Genomic DNA, 24348 nt, shown 5'->3' on the forward strand with positions numbered 1-24348 from the left:
TATTTCCTGCCTAAAAAAAATTTACTTCTAAAACCTTGCTTAACAGAGCTGAAGCCACCACAAAAGGAAGCAGTTTGAAACGGTCCTCCGACGTCAAGATTCTCTCCATCCTATGCCCCTGAGATGGAATCAGAGGACTAGAAGACTGTTCTGACCGTTGAGGCAGACATCGTAAAGAGAAGAATAATCTGTGCAATAGTGCTGTTTACGAGAACTAGTTCAAGTCAGTCAGCATGACCCCAAAAGGTTAAAGCAATAGCACAGCTCTGCTACAGGAGCAACCCTATCCTAGGAATACTAGCTACAAGATGCCACTCTATGGGGATTTCTCACATAACTTGAGACTCCAATATGGGCAACCTCCTGGAACTTTTGGACACCGATCTCAACAAAAAAATTCTTGCTTTAAAAAAGTAGTGACAACATACAACAGCTAACTACTCACACTACAAACTGGATTACCTGCAAAAAGAAAGGGAATAAATTCCAAGTCAGATGGCAGGTAGAAAAACCAAGAGAGTTTGAGCTTCCTTCTGCAGACTACATAAATAGAGACAAGGAATGCTAAAGTTAAACCTAACTGTTGAATTATTATGGGTACAGCTCAGAGTTTTAAGAGCGGGAAACTGAAAGCAATTTAATGAAAGTACGTATAAGATACTGAAGCTCTAAATTTTGTGCTGCATATGATAAAAAATGGTTTAAGATTAAAATGAAAGTTAAATATGAATAGCTTATCATCTGCCATAAAGTACCCATTAAATGAAGGATGTGGCCATTCCTTGTTCTGTGGTGGAATTTCTCGAAGTAATACTGTGATATTGCAAGAGGTAACAACTTAAACAAAAAACACTGCTTACCAGAGTGATCTACCATAATTTTGCATTGCTATGTTATACTTCTCTTTATCTTCAGAGTTCTTCAGCAATGAGACCGCCCTTGAAAGTGACCATAAAGAACGAGTAATTCACAAATATGCCCAGGAGTACATGCAAATAGTAGTTATAATGCAAGTGTGTGTCCATAAAAGGCCTGCAAGTTTATGCCCCTATTTCTCTCAAAATAAGAGATTACTCAAGATTTACCAGAAGGGTTCTTTTGCTTATTACGGCCAGTGACTTATCTACACTGTAAGAGTTGTTCTGTCTCTTTAATAAATGGCTTAAAATTACAAAATATTTGCTGTGTTCAGTGACCACTACTGCATCCAGGTTATCCCCCCTTTTTGGGAAGAACTGTGTTTAATACATTGTTTTAACAGTAGAGACAATGCAATGATACTTCAGTTTCCACAATCATATTGAAAAATTCAATATACTGCAAGGTTCTGTGGTAATTTCCATGAGAGGCATTGATTAATTTGCACTTCTTTGAAAAAAATACAGTTACCTTTTTCCGTAACTGGTGTTCCTCGAGATGTGTTGCTCATATCCATTCAACTTAGGTGTGTGCGTGCTTGTCACATGCACTGGTGCCGGAAGTTTTTCCCTCAGCAGTATCCATAAGGAACTGGCTCTGGTACCACCTGGAGTGACATGCATATGCGCCGGTATAAGGGGCACCGCTGGCCCCCTCCACCCTCAGTTCCTTCTTGCCGGAAACTCCGGCAGCAGGGCTGGTGGAATGGACATGAGCAACACATCTCGAAGAACACGAGTTACGAAAAAAGGTAACTGTCTTTTCTTCTTCGAGGGCTTGCTTATGTCCATCCAATTTAGGTAACTCCCAGCAGTACCCCTGGAGGTGGGTAAGGAGTTCACGGACATGTAGATTGCAACACAGCTCTGCCGAACCCAGCATCATCCCTGGCCTGCTGTATGATGGCATAGTGGGCCGTGAACATGTGTACTGAGGAACACGTCGCAGTTTACAGATGTTCCGAAATTGGAACGTGTGCCAGGAAGGCTGCCGAGGATGCCTACGCTCTAGTCAAGTGGGCTCTGATGATCGGCGGTGGAGGGACTCCTGTTAACTCGTAGCGGGTCCGAATGCAAGGGGTGATCCAGTTAGAAATCCTTTGCGTGGTCACTGGGAGGCCCTTCATCCTATCAGCTGTAGAGATGAAAAGCTGAGTCAACTTACAGAAAAGTTTTATCCCATCTAGGTAGAAAGCCAGACCCCTTATTATATCCAAAGCGTGAAGACGCCTCTCTTCACTAGTCTCCTGGGGCTTAGGGCAGAAGACCAGAAGAAAGATGTCCTGGCTCATGTGGAAGGCGGACACCACCTTGGGAAGGCAAGTTGGCTGGGGCTGGAGCTGGAGCTGGACCTTGTCCTTATAGAAGACTGTGTACAGCAGTTTTGAGGTCAGGCCTCACAACTCAGAGACTCGCCTCGCCGACATCACTGCCACCAGGAAAGCTACTTTCCAATGATAGGTGAGATAGGGAGCACAGGTCAAAAGGCTCAAAGGGCAGACCTGTGAGTCTGGACAGAACCAAGCTGAGATCCCACTGAGCGGCCGGGGACTGGACTTGAGGAAAGAGTCTCTCGAGGCCTCTAAGGAACCTGACCGTCATGTCATGGGAGAACACAGTCGGCCCCTGAATTGGCGGATGAAAGGCCAAAATGGCCGCCAGGTGCACCCTGATAGAGGAGTGCGCTAGGCCCTGGTTCCTTAAATGAAGCAGGTAGTCCAAGATCGACTGCACTGAAGAATGCGAAGGGGAGATGCCCCATTCGGCCGCCCAGCGGGAGAACCTCATCCACTTTGTCAGGAAGGTCTGCCTAGTCGAGGGCTTTCTATTCTTGAAGAGGACCTTCTGGACACCGTCCAAACAGGTCCGTTCATCCGGGTTCAGCCATGCAACATCCACGCCGTGAGGTGGAGGGATGCAAGGTTGGGGTGCAAGAGTTGGCCGTGATCCTGTGACAGCAGGTCTGGTCAGGGCCAGCAAGGGATTGCTGACAAGCTTGAAAGCGTCCTAAACCAGTGCTGGCAAGGCCACGCCGGGGTCGTCATGATAACCTGTGCCTTGTCCCTCTTGATTTTCACTAGGATCTTGCTTATGAGTGGAATTGGAGGGAACGGCAAGAGGAAGACGTTGGAGAGGGAAACCTTGCCCAGATCCAGTCTGGAGCAAAACCTGTGGCACCCTCTGTTCTGCCTGGTGGCAAACAAATCCACTTGGGGAGTTCCCCACCTCTAGCTACCTCCAGGTGGAGCACCCACTCAGTGAGAGGAGAAGTCCCTGCTTAGGTGATCTGCTAGCATGTTCCTGGCCCCCGGAAAGTGACATGCTTCTAGATCAGTGGTTCTTAACCTGGGGTGCGAGATACCCTTTCTGGGGGTGTGACATGCCAGATTTTTTTAGAAGATAAATCACCCCGAAAACACAAATTAAGCACAAGCACGTTAAGTACAACTACTTTGTTTCATCAAACCTATGTATTTATTAATTAACATTATACATTTAACAATTACTGTAATATACAAACAATATTATCTAGGTTTAAAGAACTGACCTACTCCAATGATTTTTGATAAGGGGTGCGAGAACATATTTTGAGAACCAAAGGGTGCAGGCTGCAGTAAAGTTTAAGAACTACTGATCTAGATGGATTCCGTGGTCGACGCATAAGTCCCAGAAATGGAGTGCCTCTTGGCAAAGGACCGAGGATTGCGCTCCACCTTGCCTGTTGATGTAGAACATCGAGGCTGTGTTGTCCGTAAGGACTCTGACCACTCTGCCCGACAGGTGAGGTAGGAAGACTGCGTATGCTCGGCACACCACCCTGAGCTCTTTGACGTTTATGTGTAGCGTCGTTTCCTCTGGGGACCACATACCTTGGGTCTGGACTCGGATGCAGAGGTGTGCCCCCCAATCCGAGGCATCCAATACCAAGTTGACTGACAAGGAGTGCTGATGAAGACAACTCCTTCCAGGAATTTCCCAGGGTTGGTCCACCATTGCAGCGAGGTAAGTACCGTCGTGGGGATAGTGATCTTCTCCGGTGGTCCCCGGACTGGGAGCAGACTGTCGCCAGCCATAGCTGCAGGGTCACATCCGGAGCCTGGCATAGCGCACCACATATGTGTACACCACCATGTGACCTAGTATGCGTAGGCAAACCCTGGCCGTGGTCAGGGGAAACGCAAAGACTTCCGCAATTAGGTCCATCAGTACCCTAAATCTCTCCAGCGGCACGAACGCCCTGGCGCAGGTCAAGTCGAGCACCGCTCCGATGAATTCTGTCCTCTGAACAGGAACTAACATGGATTTGTCGTCGTCCACCAACAGGCCAAGGCAATGGCACATGGCTAGCAGCACTGTGTTGTCCCCTTGGACTTGCCCTTGACAAGCCATTGAGGTACAGGTAGATCTGGATACCCCGATGTCAGCCGCCACCACTGACGTGCACTTGGTAAATATCTGTGATGCTATTGCTAGGCCAAATGGGAGGACCGCAAACTGATAGTGGTCTGGACCTACCATGAACCAGAGGAAGCGTCTGTGTTCCTTGAAGATGGCGATGTGGAAGTACGCACCTTTCAGATCGAGGGCGGAGTACCAGTCTCCTGGATCCAGGGAGGGGATGATGGAAGCCAGGGAGACCATATGGAACTTCGGTTTCGCTAAGTAGCGGTTCAAGCCCCGCAGGTCTAGTATGGCCACAGATTGCCCTTGCATTTGAGGCTTAAAAAGTATCGGGAATAGAACCCCTTGTTCCTCTACTCCACAGGAACTACCTCCACCACACCCAGCTGTAGTAGGCCCCCTACCTCCTGTATGAGAAGATTCTTGTGAGAGGGGTCCCTGAAGAGGGATGGGGAGCGGGGGTGGGAAGGTGGAGTAGAAAGTAATTGAAGGGTATAACACTGCGCCACCGTATTGAGGACCCATCGGTCCAGTGTTATAGATGCCAACACAGGGATGGGGAGGGAGAGAGAGAAAGGCGGCTGGCAAACAGAGGGGAGGAAGCATCCAGGGTACAGTCTGGTAGGTCACTCAGGTGTGCCCTCAAAACATGCGCTTGCCTGTCTGCTTACTGCGGGTTGAGCCCGTCTGGGATGTAGATGGGGGCTGTTGGCCAGGGCTCTTCTTGTAGCTGCTGGATCTTTTTTTGGGGGGAAGGGGGTGTCCTGGTGAGGGTGGCTCCCCTGTCTGAGGCTTAAAATGGCTTGCGGGCGAGGCTGGGGATGTACAAGCCCAGTGCTTTTAGGGTCATATGGGAATCTTTCAGGCCATGGAGCTTAATGTCCATCTGTTCTGTGAATAGGGTGTGCCCATCAAAAGGGAGGTCTTGCATTGACTGCTGAGCCTCCAAGGAAAGACCAGAGAGGAACAACCAGGAAGCCCTGCACAATGAGATGGCCGATGCTATGGTATGGACAGCTGTGTCTGCAGCATCTGATGCTGTCTGGAGAGCTGCTCTGGCTGCAGTCAAGTACTCATCCAGGATTGCCTGGAACTCCTTCCTAGAAGCCTCAGGAAGGGCGCTCTCGAACTTGGTCATGGCCTGCTACATATTAAAATCACTGTGGCCTAGTAAAGCCTCATTGTTGGCCACCCACAACTGTAGACTGGAGGACAAATAAACTTTATGCCCAAAACAAGTCCAGTCTCCTTGAGTGTTTATTCTTAGGAGTAGCCCCCAGTTGACACTGTTTCTCCCTGTGGTTGACCGCCTCTTCCACTAGGGAATTGGGAGCAGGGTGGGTATAAAGGTACTAATGGCCCTTGGATGGCACAAAGTACTTGCACTCCGCCCTCTTGGAGATCGGAGGCAAGGAGGAGGGGGTTTGCCAGAGGCCATTTGTAATTTTAGTAACCCCCTCACGTAGGGGTAAAGCTACCCCTGGCTGGAGCCATGGGGCAGAGAACATTAAAGGAGTCGTCTATGAGTTCCTCTAATTCCTCAAGCTGGAGGCCCAGGTTGGTGACAACCCTCCTTAGCAGCTCATGATGTGCCTTAGCATCATCCTGGGGCACCTCATGCTTAACGAGTGGTACCAGGATGTGGAGAGGGATCAGGAACTAGAGCAGGCTTGGTGTCACGAAGATGTAGCCGCACGTGGTGATGCTGCCCTGGGGGGATTGGCGACAGTCCCGGGAATGGCACTGTCGGTCCCTCAGCCTGTCCATGAAGCGATACCAGTGCCACAGAGATTCCAGGTGCTGACTCCGAAACTCCTGCCAGGGGCTGCGTACTTCCAGAGGTCTGCACCCAGTTGCTGGCGAGCCATGCCTCGAGCCTCTCTGTCCTTGTTCGAGGTCTGGAGACCGGATAGGGCTATGAAGCTTCTGCCTATCGTGGTCAGAAGCATGTCGGCTGTGAGAGGATGACTGTTCACGGGAACTCCCCTGCGATGGGAAGTGCTGCTGGAAAGGTGGAGACTGTGGTGGTCCCAACGTGGGTTTACCCTGGGACCGGCAAGAAGGAACGGCGAATGGATGGGGCCAGCGACGCCCTATATGCTGCAGCATACACGCACCACTCCAGGGGGCACCAGAGCCTGTCCCCTATGGATACTGCTGAGGGAAAAATCTTTATGCACGGGTGCACCTGGCGAGCACACACCTAAGTTGAATGGACATGAGCAATCACTCGAAGAAGAATGTTATGTTCTAGTGAATGAAGAACGCTCAGAAACAGATATTTTACTGTAGTTTTATACATTCTGACTAACCTTACCATCTCAATAACAGGGGCTAGAAACAGATCAGACATCCAGTGTCTCCCCTTTAAAATGGGATTAGTTAAAATGCATTGGAGGAAACTGGCAAATAGTATTTAGGGAAAGAACAAACCCATCTCAGATTTTTCACCCCAAGGGTACATTTCAGCACTTAAAATCTGTTCCGTGTATAGGTTACCTTTGATAAGCATCTGTTGCCTGATTTTTCAGTTGCAGATATTCATTCAAATAACCCAGCATCGTGAAAGCAGATGGATCATTTTGAATTCTTTCTGGAAGACCAGAAATGACCATACTCACACACAACGAGCAGTGAAAAAGCATCAGGGTCATATGGTGAAACATATTACAGCAACATTTTTCAAAGCAACTTGAGTTCTAGCTATCAAATGCCCACTGAGGTCACTGGGAGTCACTTTAGCACCCTTCACACAACACATGGAAAAATCTATCTATCAATCAAAACCCACCCCATCTTCAGGCTAGTTCAAGAGAAGATTTTAATTCATACCGCATTAGTGTTATTGCCCACAAGAACAAGTTCCATTTTACCAAATAGTCTATGTATTTTAAAAAAATTTCTCAAACTGACTACAAAGAGACAACAACAACAACAACGAAAATGACATCTGAAAAGGTTCAACTTTTTACAGACTTTAGCAAAATATAAATTGAATATCAAGGTTTTAGCTTCAGTTGTATTGCTTTGAAGTCATGTCTATTAAAATGAAACAGTACTGAAAAGTATTAATTTAAAACTTCAGGTGGGATGCTAGCAGTTCTCCCTAGAACATAGTAACACCTCTTTCAATATCTTGTATAAATGAATTATACAAGAAAAGATTAGGATTCTGCAGTTAGAGCCTCAGAGTTTTATTCTGTATGCAAAATTCACCCAATATTAGACATTCTTGTCAATAGCACAAGTTCAGTAGTCAAAGTGAGTCTATTACTGGCATCGTTTAAGGACAAGTCAGGCAAGGCCTTGATCCTATATTCCTTACTCATCTCTTCAGGGAGATTCTTTCTTGAAGAAAGAGAGCCAGAAAGAATTCAATCTTATTGGTGTCATATTTTCATTAGGCATAAATTTAACAAAAACAAAGATACACACACACACAATACATTTTGGTTGTCTGCTTCATGACTCAGAAGAGCCTCCCCAACCACAAGATTTCATGACCAGCTCAATTTTGGCAAAAGTGATTAAGTAATAGCTAAGACACATTCATGCTGAATATGCTTTTTAGTCAAACTTTTGACAGATATCAAATGAAATATTTTAACTTTAAGATGTCACCTACCTGTGTATTTGCTCAAAACCACATGTGCTGCCGGAATAGCATTCATTTGAACAATGTTGTACCGATACAGCTCTGTTTCTCTGTTGGTTTTATCTTGCAGCGTTGAGCATACCCAATGAGCATAGCCTTTTGCTCCCTCAGTCTCAAAAACAAAACAAAACCACCATCATTAACTGCTCAACCAACAATACGCAAAAAAAGAAATCTCTCTGTTCTATAGTACACTAATCTTCAATGAAGAGTGGTTAGGTGTAACATCAGATCAGCATTTTCCTTTTACTACTTAACAATTGTGTTTTAGGTGACTGCAATTCCAATTATAATTCTTCTTTTGAACATAAATGTAAAGAAAGTTTTATTCATTCACAGCAGACAGATTATAAAAGGGACAAAAATCACCACCACTCAAGTCCATTCTTTACTCTTCGGGCATAAGGGAATTTTCTACCACAAAGGTAAAGTTTGCCTGTGCAGGACACAGTGCTTTCTTGGAGGACTGGTCCAAGACTAAGGAACAAACTCCTACAGGAGCTAAACACCAGTGCAAACCTCACCATCCTCTACTCCTAATGCACTTCTACCTGGTCTTCTCTCATATAAACACACAGTGTACATATTAAACAATTCTCCCCATGGAGAGAGGATGAGAGAAAGAATGAGCCACATATGACATATTAGTCCAATTGCTTAAAACGCTACAGGAAGGTGCTCAGATACTACAATGATGAGAGTGGTATAAAAACCTGTATCAAGTAGAATACAAAACATGAGAGATAAAGGGAATTTGAAACAGGCCTCTAACCTTTTGACTTTAGTAAGATAAAATATGAACTTTTATCACACGCCTTTCCTTAGTATGAAAAAGGCTCGTTGTTCAGAATCTGCTAATGAGAGGACTGTTCAAATACTTACATGCATGCTGAGTTCAGTGGTGTGCCTAAAGAGATCCATAGTTTCATAGCTGCCTACAGCCTCTGCAATAAGAGCCTACAGACAAGTTTAAAAGAAAAAAGTTACTTGATACTGTACTGTAAACAGATAGGTACTGTAAACAGATAAGAGTTTCCTAATCATTATTCCCACTTAAAGGGTCTTCTTGAGAGGCAAGAATTGCAAAGTACATAACAAATGACCACAAAAAAAAATCTCATAAGCACCTAATGTAGTGCATTTTTACTTTAAAAAAATTCCCAAGAGATCTTTGTGAAACCCCCAAATATACAAAGAATGGTAATATTACTGCTACAAGAATAAAAAAAAAAAATCACTATTAAAGAGCGTGTAAACTTAGATGAAGGAATGGAACAGATTGCTGCATTTGAAGTATCTATAGAGTGAAACAAAGAACTTTTACTTTGCAAGTCCTTCACAGCAAGGATTCTCTTTACACAGCACCCATCAGAATGGGACCCCAATCCTGACCTGGATTTTGGGACACAGCAATAATATAAATCTTTACCACTTTCTCTCAACAGTTCAGTTTCACTTATGCATGATTAGCAGGGCAGCAAGGAAAGGTTACAGAGGGTACTTGTAGTGATGAGAGGGGAACAACAGGACAAAGAGTAGGGTTGGGAATGTCTCTATGGCCACACATATTCCTCCTTTCCTTTTTCACTCCTGGAGTCTCAAGTGGCAACCATGATAGTGAAGCTTGCTCTAGTAGCCAATTTTTCTCCCAGAGTCCTCCTTTATGGACTACAAAAGGGAACGATGGGTACCACAGCCCATTCTCTTATTGTTTTGTTCAGCAACTAGGCCTAATATCTGACACCAATTGTGGTTCAAGGATATGCAGTTTTATACTTTTCTTTTTTCAATTTTTTTTAAATCAGGCATTCTCTCACAGTTCTATCTGTAGGCCTTTTTGTTTGGACTAATTCACTGTATTTTGCCTTTGCACCTTTCCACCTCCCATCAACATTTATTATGACATCTTATGATCTTCCCCTGACTTTTTATAGTTGAGCTCACAATTAGGGTACATTTGTAGGCCCAATTATCACAGTCACAACCAGCCCCATGACAGTAACATGCAGGTGGTTATAGAGGCCTCTTTGCCTCCTCTGCTCCTGCAAGATGGCAAATGGAGACTTAAATTTATATCTTAATACTCAATGCAGTGGTGGCAAATTAATGTTCCATGTGGGAGAGCTACCACTATTACGAGAACATTACATTTGCGGTCTTTAAATTACTGAACTTAATACTACACAAGCAAGTTCTTTTTTTCCTCCTCCACTGTTCTTAGGAGCAGTTCCATTGACATCAATGAGAGTATTTGTATGACCAAAGGTTGCAGGATTTGACCCATAAACACTACTTCTATTTAGCAGCATTATGGACTGACTGTTCCGAACTGAGCAGGTGACTGGGGGATACCAGTGCTCCATCATGATCTCCTGATATGGCTGCTAGAGTGTCTTAATACTTGAGAAGGTTTTTAATCAGAATGTCCAGGGGAAAAAAAGCACTGAAAACAGTACTCTATAAATAAAATCATCATCATGTATCATTAGCCAATTTCACTATACTGCTCCTTCCAGAGTAAGTAATAGACTACAAAAATAAGTTATGAAAAAAAACTGATACCGAACACAGCTCCCATAATGGACAAGAAAACTTTGTGGAAACTTTAGAGAAAGCCAAAGGGAGTAATAGGAAGGTTGAAGTGGCCTTTTTCTGTTTCAAGGAGACACACACAAAAATGTAAACTGAGACTTAATTTTAAGCACACGCTTAAATCCCAGTGAAGTGCTTTGCTGGGTCGGTGCCGAAATTCAATATACCTTGTTAAAACCTACTGAAACCCATGCTATGAAAGATATTGACATCTTACCTGTCCAATCCAGCACATTAAGTAAGATGGCTCAAGGGACTGAGCTACTTTGAAGGCTTCATGAGCTTGCTGTAAAAGCACATAAGAAATCAGGTACATGACAGTGAGTCATTTAGCACTATAAGCCAAAAACCTGCTGTTCTAGATATTGAAATACAGAAACAATGGTGTAGCTACTTATATGGGACAAAAATCAAATCACTAAAAATATCCAATGTGGCATACAGAACAGCAGTGTAATACCCATATAAAGTATTTCAGTACCACCTCACGCTTTAACAATAGGAACACTCACCTCCCTCCTCCCCAAGCCTCCTCCTACTCCCACATAATCAACAGCTATATTTGCTATTGGGGGGGGGGGGTTGAGAGGAATGCAAACTTCTAGTAGCCGCCACTGCTAGAAATACAGAACTTTCTCCTCTTCATAAAAAAAAAAAGTAGCTCGCTTAGTTCTGGAAGTGGTCATTCTTTGACTCCACATTTTGCTTTGAACTGTGTGTAATCTCAGCATTCCCCATCATAAAAATCAGATTCTGAGCATTTAACAGCTTTGCAACAAGTTTTGAAAGCTTCAGAAATTACTAATCCATTTTTAAAGAAATCAGTTTCTCACATCGCAAATTTAAAAAAAATAAAAGCAGTGATCAGTTTCTGTTCTGCAACTGGGATTGTCACTGCCTCTTTCTAAACTATGCTCTGCTCCAGTCAAATGGAGCCGCAAATACAAGTCTAAATAAATTTTAAATTTCATTTAAAAGGCATTCTTCTTATTCTAGCTTTCTCTTGAGCAGAAACTATAACTGAATTTTTGGCAAACAGAATTTGTATGTTTGATTGCAGTTTTTGTCCCTTAAAATTGCATACACTATAATTTTGATTTCATTAAACTGTCTGAAAAACCAAACCTGTGCTATTTACCAGAATACTTTAATTATTTCTCCTAACTGAAATCACTTGTTTCAAACAGTATTGAATTCAAGTATGTGATTTTGCCTGTAACTCTTTAATGGTACAGCAGATTGAATTTTATAAACTGGCAATACTTTTACCTTAAACAGGAGGGTGTGCTTTGCTGTTAAAAAGCATTCTAGAATTGCATTAAAGTAACACCTTTTCAAAAAGCCATCATTTGAGGAGGAGGAATATTTACCTGAATGTTTTCAGTTGCTAAGTACAAAACCCCCAAGTTGGTCCAGGCAACAACATTCTATGCAAAATAATTAAATACAAAAATTAAAGCCAGTTTATTACTGTATTCAAAAACAGCTCCATAAAAAGAATCTTGAGTGCCCATTTGAAACAGAGAGTAGCTGCCTACAGCACTTACTATTTGTTCAGCTTGAACAGATTTGATGAATGAATGTTGAGCAAGAGCATAATTCCCAACACCTGAAAGACAGAAGATTAGATGTAACTGAATTTTGTCAACAAAAGCAGCCAAGCTGCCCTCTAAGTTAGCTGCACAGAATTTTAGAGACTTACCACTGCAACAGGCAACCACGCCAAGTGCATTCCAATAGAGATGGTTTTTACTATCAAGCCTCACAGCTTTTTTGAGACACTGGAATGAAGAGAATTAACTGTGAGTTGTTATAGCACATTAGACTTTAACCACTGTTGTTTTGTCACAATTTTAGGTTTCACTGAGCACAAAGTGATCCTGAAAGTGACAGTGTTTAAAAAGTGTCACTGAAGATGGCAGAAAGACACGCAATACCTGTAAAGATTTCTCTAACAGTTCACTGATCTCATTTGTGTCACTATCGGCTGCTGTTAGGTGTTGTGCTTGACGATAGTAGTTTATTCCAAGATCACACCATGTGTTAGGTGAGGACATCAGTTTTAATGCTCTGCCATAACACCTACAGAAATACGAATCACAGAATTGTTTTATCCCCACTCATTCCACTTAAAAATAAACCACTGAACTGAAGCCTGCCTTCAGAGGTGCTTTGAAGTAGAGGCAGACAAAAATGGTCACTAACAAGTTACAAGTGTGGAAAAAAATGTCAGTCTTTATGCTGAATTCAGGCTAGTATTCTGTGGCAACATTTTTAAGTTAGACTGCTGTCTGAAACTGATCTGGGGTTATGGATTCCAGGGGGGAAAAGTCGTAAGAAAATTGATTAGGGGGCAAAGTGAAGGGTGTGATGGTCAAAATGTGCATAATTCATTTATCACAAAGTTCTGCAATTTATTCCATGCATATCACTTCCACATATGTATGCTGGATGCATATTGATTTAGTATTTGAAATTTTTAGCCTTCCAATCTTTTTAGTCTAGAATAGTTAAGATTTTAGTAGACTTTATATGGTGAAGCATCTCATAATGATTGTTACCTTCCTCCCAAACTGAGGAGCTCACTTTTCTTCAGCATTTGTTTGCCTACATTCTGATCAATAAGGGATCCCAGAACTTTAACATTCACTTTGGATGATGAAATAACATGCACGATAGTACATGCATCCCCAAGTAGTTTCCAAAGGCAAGATACGTCAGGACGATGCTTTGTCGCTCTGCAAAATAAGGTATTAATTTAAATAAGTTATTTAAGGTATGGCAATCCTCTCCCTTTTTCAGAAAGAGTTAATTCTGAAATTGAGGGAAAGTTTAAAATGAACACGAATTGTTTGAGTGAGAAAGATTGATATAAATTTTTCCTTTCTGCCCCTCCAAATAACATGTAAAAAAATAAAAAAAATAAAGAGACACACATATGTAGAACAAGAACAAAGTTAAAACTGGTCACTTTCCCTTTCCTCTCAACTATCCATCATAACTAAAAAAAAGTGAACGAACCTAGTCTGCAGTAACAAATTACAAGGAAAAAGAAGAGGAATACTTGTGGCACCTTAGAGACTAACAAATTTATTTGAGCATAAGCTTTCGTGATGCATCTGATGAAGTGAGCTGTAGCTTATGCTCAAATAAATATGCTCAAAGCGAAAGCTTATGCTCAAATACATTTGTTCATCTCTAAGGTGCCACAAGTACTCCTCTTCTTTTTGCGAATACAGACTAACACGGCTGCTACTCTGAAACCAGTCAAATTACAAGGAAACACTCAGAATGACCTCCACTCTGAGCTTTCCCAGAACAGCTGGTCTTCAATATATCTTTGGGTTGCTTTCTACCATTCAAAAGCATGGACTGAACCTCTGAAGAGAGGCCCAACTCAAGACCAGAGGACCACTGAGGCGATCTGGTGAAGAGGGTGCTTTGTGATCCTCACTCAAGCTGTCAAAACCATTTAGAGGAAGGTGCAAAGCTGACAGGTTACCACAGAAGAAGCTCCCTTCCTTTGAGGTCTGAATCTTTTTCTAGGAGGCTCCACAGGACTTGAAAAATCCTGGTACATTTAGAATGGAAAGGGTCAAAAAAATTGAGCTGTCTGTGATTCACAGAAAATGTTCAGTGTCACCAGTTGAAAAGCTTAAGTCTTCAAAACAGTATTCTGAACTTTCCTGGGGAGGCCAGAAGATTGCAGCAAATCAGTGGTTGCTACTGACCATGAGGCCATGCCAGCAGCATCAATTGAGGCCTGCAGAGAAGTTTTAGTTATAAACGGACCCTCTGAAATGAGGGCTTGAAATTGTTCCCCTAGTTCTTGAGGCAGATGATTGAACTTAGAATAATTGTTGAAAATCATTTTTCCATCAAGACCTGATTGTCCGCTGCTTTTCAATTTTGGGTGGCAAACTAACAGCTCTTCCGACCAAGAAGTTCTAAACTCTTGGACTCCTTGTCTGAGCAGGTGGGCCTGGAGTGAGCTTGACCATGTATGCTGTTAACTGCATCCACCAAGAATTTGGGGCTGGGATGAAGGGGGGCAAAAAACATTCCAGTCCCCTAGCTGAAATGTTACATTTATTTGCCCATTTGCTGGTATGCACAATGGCGACAAGTATCTCCCACACTTTATGAGGCATTATTGTCACCAGCCCCTAAACAGGCAAGGCAACCTTGCCCTGGGGGTGGAATGCAGAATGTCCACCAAAGAACGTTTAGTCTCCTGAATTTCCTCCAATGAAATTTGGAGGGATTCAGACAGACAGTCATTTCATCAGGTCCTGAAAAGGCCCTGCAGCCGTCTGCAGAGGAGGATGGTGGTGGCAGCAGCAGCATCACTGCCTCACTGGGGGAGGAAGAGGACTACTTATCTGATGGGGGTGTACTGTCCTCAGCTGCTGCCTCCCATTCCAGAGTCTCCTCCTAGACAGGGAGTTGTAGTAGTACTGGTGGCTGAACTTGTGGGACCAGAGGCTTCTGCAGGACCTGGGGTTCTCTAAACAAGGTCTCTTACAAGAGGGTATCCTATAGAACAGATCCCTATAGGGAGCCCAAGAACTCCAGTAGGTCCACTGTGGTGGTAGGTAAGGAGAGGGCAAGGGTGGTCCTACCAGGAGTGCTGAGAGCATTCACTGGGCTCTGGTACGTCCTCCTCACAAAGTATCTCCAAAGATATGGGAGTGAGGCAGAGCCCAGCTCAAAATCCTCAGTGTCTGAGAAATTATCTCTCATGCCCAGTGGAAGGGCTCTGATCATCAGTACTGGAAGCAGTACCAGAGGTCAAGGTGGCACTGGAGATCAGGATCCCACTCCAGAGTGAAGAGAGTTGGTCACCAGCAGGTGTAGCAGTACCAGGGAATGACTATTCCCCTCAGGGAGGTAGAGGCCAGTCTGAGTGCTCCATATGGCTATGAGAAGGGAGCAGTACTGAAGTTTAAGATAGGCTAAGAATTCTGGAAAAGCTTAGAGGAATCATCGTGCCTGGAAATCTCTGCTGCCTCTACCAGGGCTGGTACTACTCATTGCTGTTTACTGGAAGACCTCTTGGGGCAGTATCAATGCTTCACTATTGAAGTCCAGAGGAGCCTCAGCAAACCCACGACGGAACATGAAGTCTCCTTGAATCTAGCTCAAAGAAGTGACTTATTCCTTCTTCTAGAGTCTCTCTGTGAAATGGGGCTCTTTTCTTCAAATGTGCTGTTTCTGAAGCTGCCTCTGGAGCTCTGGCAGTCACTGTTACAGCCTCAGAGGATGAGGCGGATGTACACGGGGCGGGAGGAGATTTGAACAAAGAGCTTCAGGGAGCACTTCAGTAAGAAGAGCTTCTATCTATCCTTCCTCAGTTTGCAAGATCTGGTTTTGAACCCCATGCAGACCTTGCACTTTGATGGGAGTGTGAGACTCTTCAAAGCACTTGAGGCAGCTGAAGTCCTGTCACTGATGGGGAAAGACCTTTGGCAAGTCTGATGGGGTTTGAAACTCATGGCCTTTGGTATAACTCAAACAGGAAGTACTGCAAACAACAACAAAAGCCTGGAAGAGGGGAACCCAGCACAAAACTATGGCTAAAAAGGAAAAATATAACAACCCTCCCCCATGAGTAAAGATACTTCTAGAGAAGCAGTGGACACCGCAGAGCTCCATCTGGAGACAACAGCAGTTGAGAAGGAATTGGATCGACAGCGGGTCTGCCCTTCCCTATATGCCCTTGCACCAAACTGCATAGCGTGTAGGTTTGGACGCACAGACACTGCTTATAAAAGTCTCCAACCAAGAGTGCATGGGCATTTGGATCCTACAGTGAAACACTCACAGGGACAACACTGGGGTTATGTAATTTATTGTTGTTTTCTATAGTCCAAAAAGGAAGAGACAGAAAAGAAACTGTGTGTGGTATATGAAGGAGGTAAACGGACCATATATTGCCATCTACAAAGTAGCAAAGCCACAGGTGAAGTTTATCAGCAACAGATTCACTGAAGTAAGCTGAAGAACTTGTGACAATGCCTCATAAGTGCCTCCTACACAAAGAAGAACACTGGGAGTCTACTCCCATAGCTGCTTCAGGGAGATGGATAAGGCAGATGAGTCATCCAACTAGAGGAGGAGGAGCTCAAGACCGCTCCTAACAGACTTAGACTGATTTACAATGCAGTCTTGCTTTGACCCAGTATGAGCAGGAAAGAATTATACTCTACTAAAGTAAGGGCTTATCTACATAGTGGGGGAATGCACTCTCTGGGTGTGCGATTTCTAAAGAACCCCAATATGCTGAGCTGTGTAGACTCTGCAGGTGTGTGTTAATGTAGTGTTGGCTGAAACACTATCATGTTAAAGCACACTAGGGAATCTTTAGCGTGCACCAGCAGGATCTACACAGACCAATTAATGCACAAGTTAGTGCACTTTAGAAATTACAGCCTTGTAGAGCACATTAGCCCACCCTGTAGACAAGCCCTACATTCTTTTTACTTTCCCTCTTCTAGACCATGCCAAATTAATATATTAATGTCCACATCTAGAAATGCATAGAATACATCCTGCTATTGAATGACATATACTGTTGGCAGGTAGACGAAGATGGGATGTTTTACAGAATCCTCTTCTATTGGGAGATCACCTCAAAAAAACAAACAAACCAACAGCCTTCTATGGCAGCTTCATGGAAAGAAACAAGATTAGATGTTGTGACATCTAGAAATTTAAGGTCATAAATAAAGAGATGGAAAGGGCAACAGGAGTGGGCTCTTTTCCTGTTAAAAGTTTTAGGTGACGATGTTAGGGCTCGATTTTAGACTGATGTGAAAGGTCACATAACCAAGCTAAATCCATTTATTAAATCAAAGATTCATCAGCACAATATAGAAAGGAAAGGTTGATACTTTACTAACCTGGAGAAAAAACTTGAAGCAGTTACATTTCCACTCTGTTCCACTCATACTTATACCCCTCATTACAATAAAGAGAGAAAACTCCCCATATTCCAACATGTCATTACATACCTTATCTTTTTTGCACCTGCTTTTCAAGGCTCTTGTTCGCCACAACAACAGGGGCTGCAAGTGCCTTAAAACCCTGAAGTATCTCTCACTGGCCCAATCAAGGAACTACAGTAACGCCTCACTTAATGTTGTAGTTATGTTCCTGAAAAATGCGACTTTAAGTAAAACGATGTTAAGCTGGAGCACCCGGGGGGAAAACTGGCAGCTTCCCGCCCCGCCCCCCCCGCCCCAGCTCACCTCCGCCTCCTCCTGAGTGCGCCGCTGGGTCCTGCTTCTCCCGCCTCCTTCCCAGTGCCTGTGCCGCAAAACAGCTGTTTCATGACGCAAGCCTGGGAGGGAGGGGACGGGAGGGGAGGGGGAAACATGGCACGCTTGGGGGAGGAGGCAGGGCCAGGGAGTGGATTTGGGGAGGGATCCAATGGGGCAGGGAGCGGTGGAGTTGGGGCGGGGCCGCGAGAGCACGCCTGTGCTCCCTGCACCCTCCTGCCACCTGAACGTTGCAAGCCAGCTGACTGCTGCGGGCAGGGGGAAGGCGCACCGCTTTCTCACTCCTCCCCCCTGCCCGCAGCAATCAGCTGGCTTGCAACGTTCAGGGGACAGGAGGGTGCGGGGAGGAGTGAGGACTCGGCACGCAGCCTCCCCCTTGCCCACAGCAATCAGCTGGTTTTCAGTGTTCAGGGGGTAGGAGAAGTAGGGGGAGCCTGTGCACCGAGTCCTTGCTCCTCCCCCCCTGAACACCGCAAGACAGTGGATTGCCGTGGGCAGGAGGCGGAAGGGGAAGGCACTGATCCGCGGGGTCTGCTGGTGGGCAGGAGCGTAGGGGGGCTGCCAGCTGTGGACAAAGCAGGCAGCCAAATGACCTTATAGCGAAGCATTGCACAACTTTAAATGGAGCATGTTCTGTAACTGAGCAAGGAAGTAAGATTGAAACAAGGTTAAGTGGGGAGTTACTGTACACAGATAAGGCCTCCTTTAGTATAGTACATGGGCATAGGCTGCATATGCAAGGACCACAAGAGGTCTTGACTGAGATGGGGGAACAAATCAGTATAGCATAAGAAATGGTGATAGGAAGAAAAGAAAATACTCCATAGACAACAGCTTGTATATAAGAGTAATTGCAGACTGTAGTTCAATTAATCTTTTGAATGTAGCTTTTTATTCCATAAATACAGTCACCTGGGCTCCTGAACCTTTTTTTTTTTGGGGGGGGGGCTATGTGTATAGGTGAAATTATAGCCCATTGAATTCAGTGAGAAGTTTTGCCATTTTCCTCAGTGTGGCCAGGATTTAAGCTATGGTCTTTAACAAAATGGTTAAGAGTAGTTTCAGCAGTAATCTGTAGGTAATTCATTAGTTTCATTAAAAATGAACTACAGATGAAAATCTTAGCTCTCCCACAAGAATTTCTGCTGTAGCCTCCAGTATGCCTCAAAATGAGAAGAAAGTGAGGATGTAGCATGAGGAATGTGGAGTTTGTTGATGTACAGGAGATTTAAATGATTTTATTGCTTTTATTTTTAAAGCCTATATTGTGGGTGTAAACTTCAAAACAGAGCTGGGCAGCCCTCCATTATTAAAAAAAACAAAAACAAAAACAACCCCCAGTCCCAAATAATCCTTCACGCTCTTTTTTTAACAGGAGGCTCCACCTCAGATCAGATTCTTTCCTGGGAGCAGGGAGGGGTTGTTTCAGACAAAAGTCTACAGTCACAATGTATGATTTAAAATGAAAGACAAATTAAAGTCTGTTAAGTTTGAGAGAGAAGAGCATGTTTCACCAATACCACTCTGATCTGAACAGCATATTACACAAGGTAAACCACCCTCAGTTTGGAGTACTGGAGCAGTGAAGACTGAAAGGACCATAGAAAAAAAAGATTGTGGGTAGGCACACACAAAGGGACAAAAAAACACCCACCTCCCACCCCCCAATTTTCGTAGTGATTACATTTCCACATAGTTCTCCCCAGTGTTCTGCAAGGATGTCATTGTTGCTTTTTAAATCAGTCTCTTCACACTATGACAAGAAGAAATTTAAAAACAATCCTATCAATTGTTAAAATTTTCTAATCACTTCATGTGGTCTGAATACAAGATGCATCATTCACGCTATTTCATAAAAATACAAAATAAAATTTCATGCTAGATTAGTTTACTACAAATTTTTTTATCCCAAGTTTAATTGGAAAAAAAAAACACACAGGATCTTAATTAAGACTTACATACTTGAACATGAAGTACTAACCGTGTAAAATATTCAAGTGCTTGTTCTACATAATCTAGAACTTTCCCATCAAGATAGTCTGCAAGAGCAGCCTGTGCCATCATGAGATAGCACTCTCCCAGACCTGAAAGGAAATTAAACATTTAGTCTGTAAGCAGGAGAGTGACTTGAAGGACACCTTTATATAGTTAAACTCAAAAACCCAAGTACTATGGCACAAAGAACATTTAGCAGGCACAAAGAAGCATAACTAAGCAGTAGCATTCTTTGTAGCTTCTGCAGGCCTACCTTACTATACACAGAAGGAGCTCCTTGCATCCCTTCATTCCATTGCACAAGGTCCCTGTGTATTCTTGTATTTCAGGGATTCCTTGAACTCCCCCTAGTCTCCCACCATACTAAGGTCCCCAATTTCCACCTGCCAGGGACTGTGCCCCCCTCCCATTTGCCATCCCATGGCAGGAGCTGTGTACATGCCCCCATTCCCTCCTTCCCCTCCCCAAGATTTAGTAATTGTCTGGGAGACAAGTCATTCAGGGCATCATCATGTTAAATTCTAATGGGAGGATGTGCAAAGATGAAATGGGATATGATTATGCTGGGACGAGTTTGATCTACAGACCACTGCAGAAGTGCTTGAAGTTGTGCTTCTGCTTAACAGGAGGCAGGGGCTCTGTGTCTCCCCTGTTTGGTTTTCTGATTTCTCTCTAAAATCTATAGGGTTCCAGCCACTGATGCCCAGAACATTCCCTGAAATTGATGGATATGGTGCTCAAAAGTTATCGCATTACATGAGACACACCACCAAGTTGAGTACAAGGCATTTGCATGCTTGGCTGGCAATAATATGACACGCTCATCTTTGCAGGGCTTCAGAAGGCCCTCTCACCCACGTTAGAAAGTAAGCTGTTACCTACCCTGGAAGAATATGAACTGGAGAATTACAGATACACACAAAAAACCCAAAGCCTAAATAGTTTAAAACTAGACTGTTTAAAACTTCAGGATTTGTTTTTAATGTCCATTAAAACACTTGGGAGGAACCCTCTTTGCTAAGAATCCAGCCATTCCCACCCATTCACTTATGGGCAATAAAAAGCTCACAATCCACATTTCAGCTATCAAAGTTCTCCTTCAACTCGCTCTCAAATATGAGCTTGAAATTCCTCATATTTTCCAGAGGAAAATACAAGTTATTTGTTTTGTTTTTTTTAAATGAAAAGCACAGAGAGTCAGGCTTTAATATATAAGAGCAAAAAGACCAGGCACAAACCACCTCTTCCTCCTCTTTGTAATGCAGTGATTTTTGCTCTAGGATTAAACACAAGTGGAGGTGGAGGGAGGGAAGAAGTGAGGAGAAGGGTGTGTTTTAATCAGGGCTGTCGATCAATCACAGTTAACTCACACGATTAACTCAAAAAAAGTTAATCGCGATTAACCGCAATTTTAATCCCACTTAATAAATTTCAATTGATATTCTATTGTTTAATTATTTGGGATTTTTTTTACATTCATATATATTTTATTCTGTGTTGTAAATTAAATCAAAGTGTATATTATTTTCTATTACAAATATTTGCACTGTAAAAATGTTAAACAAAAGAAATAGTATTTTTCAATTCACCTCATACAAGTACTGTAGTGCAATCTCTGTTGTGAAAGTGCAACTTACAAATGTAGATTTTTTTTGTTACATAACTGCACTCAAAAACAAAACAATGTAAAATTTCAGAGCCTACACGTCCTCTCAGTCCTACTTCTTGTTCAGCCAATCGCTAAGACAAACAAGTTTATTTACACTTACAGGAGATAATGACGCCCTCTTCTTGTTTACAATCTCACTAGAAAGTGAGAACAGGGCATTTGCATGGCACTTTTGTAACTGGCATTGCAAGGTATTTACATGGCAGATTCTAAACATTCGTATGTCCCTTCATGCTTCAGCCACCATTCCAAAGGACGTTTCCATGCTGATGACGCTCGTTAAAAAAAAAAAAGCGTTAATTAAATATGTGAGTGAACTCCTGGGGGGGGAGAATTGTGTGCCGCCTCCTCCTCTGTTTTAATAACATTCTGCCATATATTTCATGTTATAGCAGTCTCTGAGGATGACCCAGCACATGTTGTTCATTTTAAGAACACTCACTGCAGATTTGACAAAATACAAAGAAGATACCAATGTGAGATTTCTAAAGATAGCTACAGCACTCAACTCAAGGTTTAAGAATCTGAAGTGCCTTCCAAAATCTGAGAGGGATGAGATGTGGAGCATGCTTGCAGAAGTCTTAAAAGAACACCACTCCAATGTGGAAACTACAGAACCCGAACCACCAAAAAAGAAAAATCAACCTTCTGCTAATGGCATCTGACTCAGACAATGAAAATGAACGTGCGTCGGTCCACGCTGCTTTGAATTGTTATCAAGCAGAACCTGTCATCAGCATGGACGCATGTCCCCTGGAATGGTGGTTGAAGCATGAAGAAACATATGAATCTTTAGCGCATCTGGCACATAAATATTTTGTGACACTGGCTACAACAGTGCTATGAGAACACCTGTTCTCACTTTCAGGTGACATTGTAAACAAGAAACAGGCAGCATTATCTCCTGAAAATTGTAACCAAACTTGCTGGTCTGAGTGATTGGCTGAACAAGAAGTAGGACTGAATGGACTTTTAGGCTCTGAAGTTTTACCTTGGTTTTATTTTTGAATGCAGTTATTTTTTTGTACATAATTCTACATTTGTAAGTTCAACTTTCATGATAAAGAGATTGCACTATAGTATTTGTATTAGGTGAATTGAAAAATAGTATTTTTTGTTTTTTTACAGTGCAAATACTTGTAATCAAAAATAAATATAAAGTGAGCACTGTACACTTTGTGTTGTAATTGAAATCAATATATTTGGAAATGTAGAAAACATCCAAAAATATTTAAATAAATGTAATTCTAATATTGTTTAATCACATGATTAATTTTTTTTAATCACGCGATTAGTAACTATTAATCTTTTTAATCGCTTGATAGACCTAGTTTTAATTCTAAGTTTTAACCCCACCTACCAAACTGAGAATCTTTTAGGTTTACCTGCTAGGGCTCAAGAATATCCACCATTTTAACTTTTTGTCTGCTAGTGCCCAGTGAGTGCTGCTTGCTGGTCAAAGTCATTTTTCCTCTCTATAGTACAAGCTGTCATAAATATAAAGGGAAGGGTAAACACCTTTAAAATCCCTCCTGGCCAGAGGAAAAACCCTTTCACCTCTAAAGGGTTAAGAAGCTAGGATAACCTCGCTGGCACCTGACCAAAATGACCAATGAAGAGACAAAATACTTTCAAAGCTGGAGCAGGGGGTAGAAAGAAAGGTTCACTCTGTCTGTGTGTTGTTTTTGCCAGGAACAGAAAAGGAATGGAGTCTTAGAACTTAGTAAGTAATCTAGCCAGATATGCGTTAGATTCTGTTTTGTTTAAATGGCTGATAAAATAAGCTGTGCTGAATGGAATGTATATTCCTGTTTTTGTGTCTTTTTGTAACTTAAGGTTTTGCCTAGAGGGATTCTCTATGTTTTGAATCTGATTACCATGTAAGGTATTTACCATCCTGATTTTACAGAGGTGATTCTTTTACTTTTTCTTCAATTAAAATTCTTCTTTTAAGAACCTGATTGCTTTTTCGTTGTTCTTAAGATCCAAGGGTCTGTGTTCACCTATGCAAATTGGTGAGGATTTTTATCAAGCCTTCCCCAGGAAACGGGGTGTAGGGTTTGGGGAGGATTTTGGGGGGGAAAGACGTTTCCAAGCAGGCTCTTTCCCTGTTATATATTTGTTAGACGCTTGGTGGTGGCAGCAATAAAGTCCAAGGGCAAAAGGTAAAATAGTTTGTTCCTTGGGGAAGTTTTAACCTAAGCTGGTAAAAATAAGCTTAGGGGGTTTTTTCATGCAGGTCCCCACATCTGTACCCTAGAGTTCACAGTGGGGAAGGAACCTTGACACAAGCATTTCCCGATTTAGAATTTGGTGCTTCAATTTCAGTCTTACACTAAGTTAACAATCCATCTTTATTACCTTTGAGTGCAGGTACATATTCTTTTGACTTCTTTAAGATTTGTTGGTATTCAGCTATAGCGTCTTTATACCTTCCTAGAATCTGCTCAATTGATGCAGCCTTGTAAATACTGTATATCGATTTGGGATTCAGCTCACTGGCCTTTGTGAAGGACTTCAGTGCCGTTGTATAGCCGCCTCTGCTCAGGTATGCCTCTCCCAGAGACTCCCAACAGTTGGAGTCCTTTGGATCTGCCCTTAGAGCTGCCTGCAAGCTGAATATGTCAGGAAATAAGAGATAGTTACCTAAATTCAAATAAAGTAGACCATTAGTTCATTTAAAATACAAAATCTCTTCCTTGCATAAATGTATCCATTTTGTCCAGAGACATGGACATATATGAAATGATATAGAGTATCAGGGGGTGGCCATGTTAGTCTGTATCCACAAAAACAACAGGGAGTCTGGTGGCACCTTAAAGGCTAACTGATTTATTT

At 42.9% G+C, this 24348-nt stretch overlaps 1 protein-coding gene across 2 annotated transcripts in view; it reads right to left on the reverse strand.

The window, feature by feature from the left end:
• The window catches only part of SKIC3 (SKI3 subunit of superkiller complex), an 80693-nt gene that overhangs the window by 26398 nt on the left and 29947 nt on the right, over positions 1 to 24348 (reverse strand). For both annotated transcript variants that reach the window (XM_074952857.1, XM_074952858.1), the window contains exons 17-28: positions 23872 to 24125; positions 19828 to 19930; positions 13128 to 13304; positions 12504 to 12648; positions 12269 to 12347; positions 12114 to 12175; positions 11937 to 11993; positions 10784 to 10852; positions 8857 to 8931; positions 7945 to 8086; positions 6819 to 6912; positions 861 to 938 (exon numbers count right to left, since the gene is read on the reverse strand). In XM_074952857.1, coding sequence (XP_074808958.1) covers positions 861 to 938; positions 6819 to 6912; positions 7945 to 8086; positions 8857 to 8931; positions 10784 to 10852; positions 11937 to 11993; positions 12114 to 12175; positions 12269 to 12347; positions 12504 to 12648; positions 13128 to 13304; positions 19828 to 19930; positions 23872 to 24125 — 1335 coding nt within the window. The remainder of the gene's footprint in view (positions 1 to 860; positions 939 to 6818; positions 6913 to 7944; positions 8087 to 8856; positions 8932 to 10783; positions 10853 to 11936; positions 11994 to 12113; positions 12176 to 12268; positions 12348 to 12503; positions 12649 to 13127; positions 13305 to 19827; positions 19931 to 23871; positions 24126 to 24348) is intronic.

The sequence above is a fragment of the Natator depressus genome, chromosome 5 (genome assembly GCF_965152275.1).
Source record: "Natator depressus isolate rNatDep1 chromosome 5, rNatDep2.hap1, whole genome shotgun sequence".
NCBI lineage: Eukaryota > Metazoa > Chordata > Testudines > Cheloniidae > Natator > Natator depressus.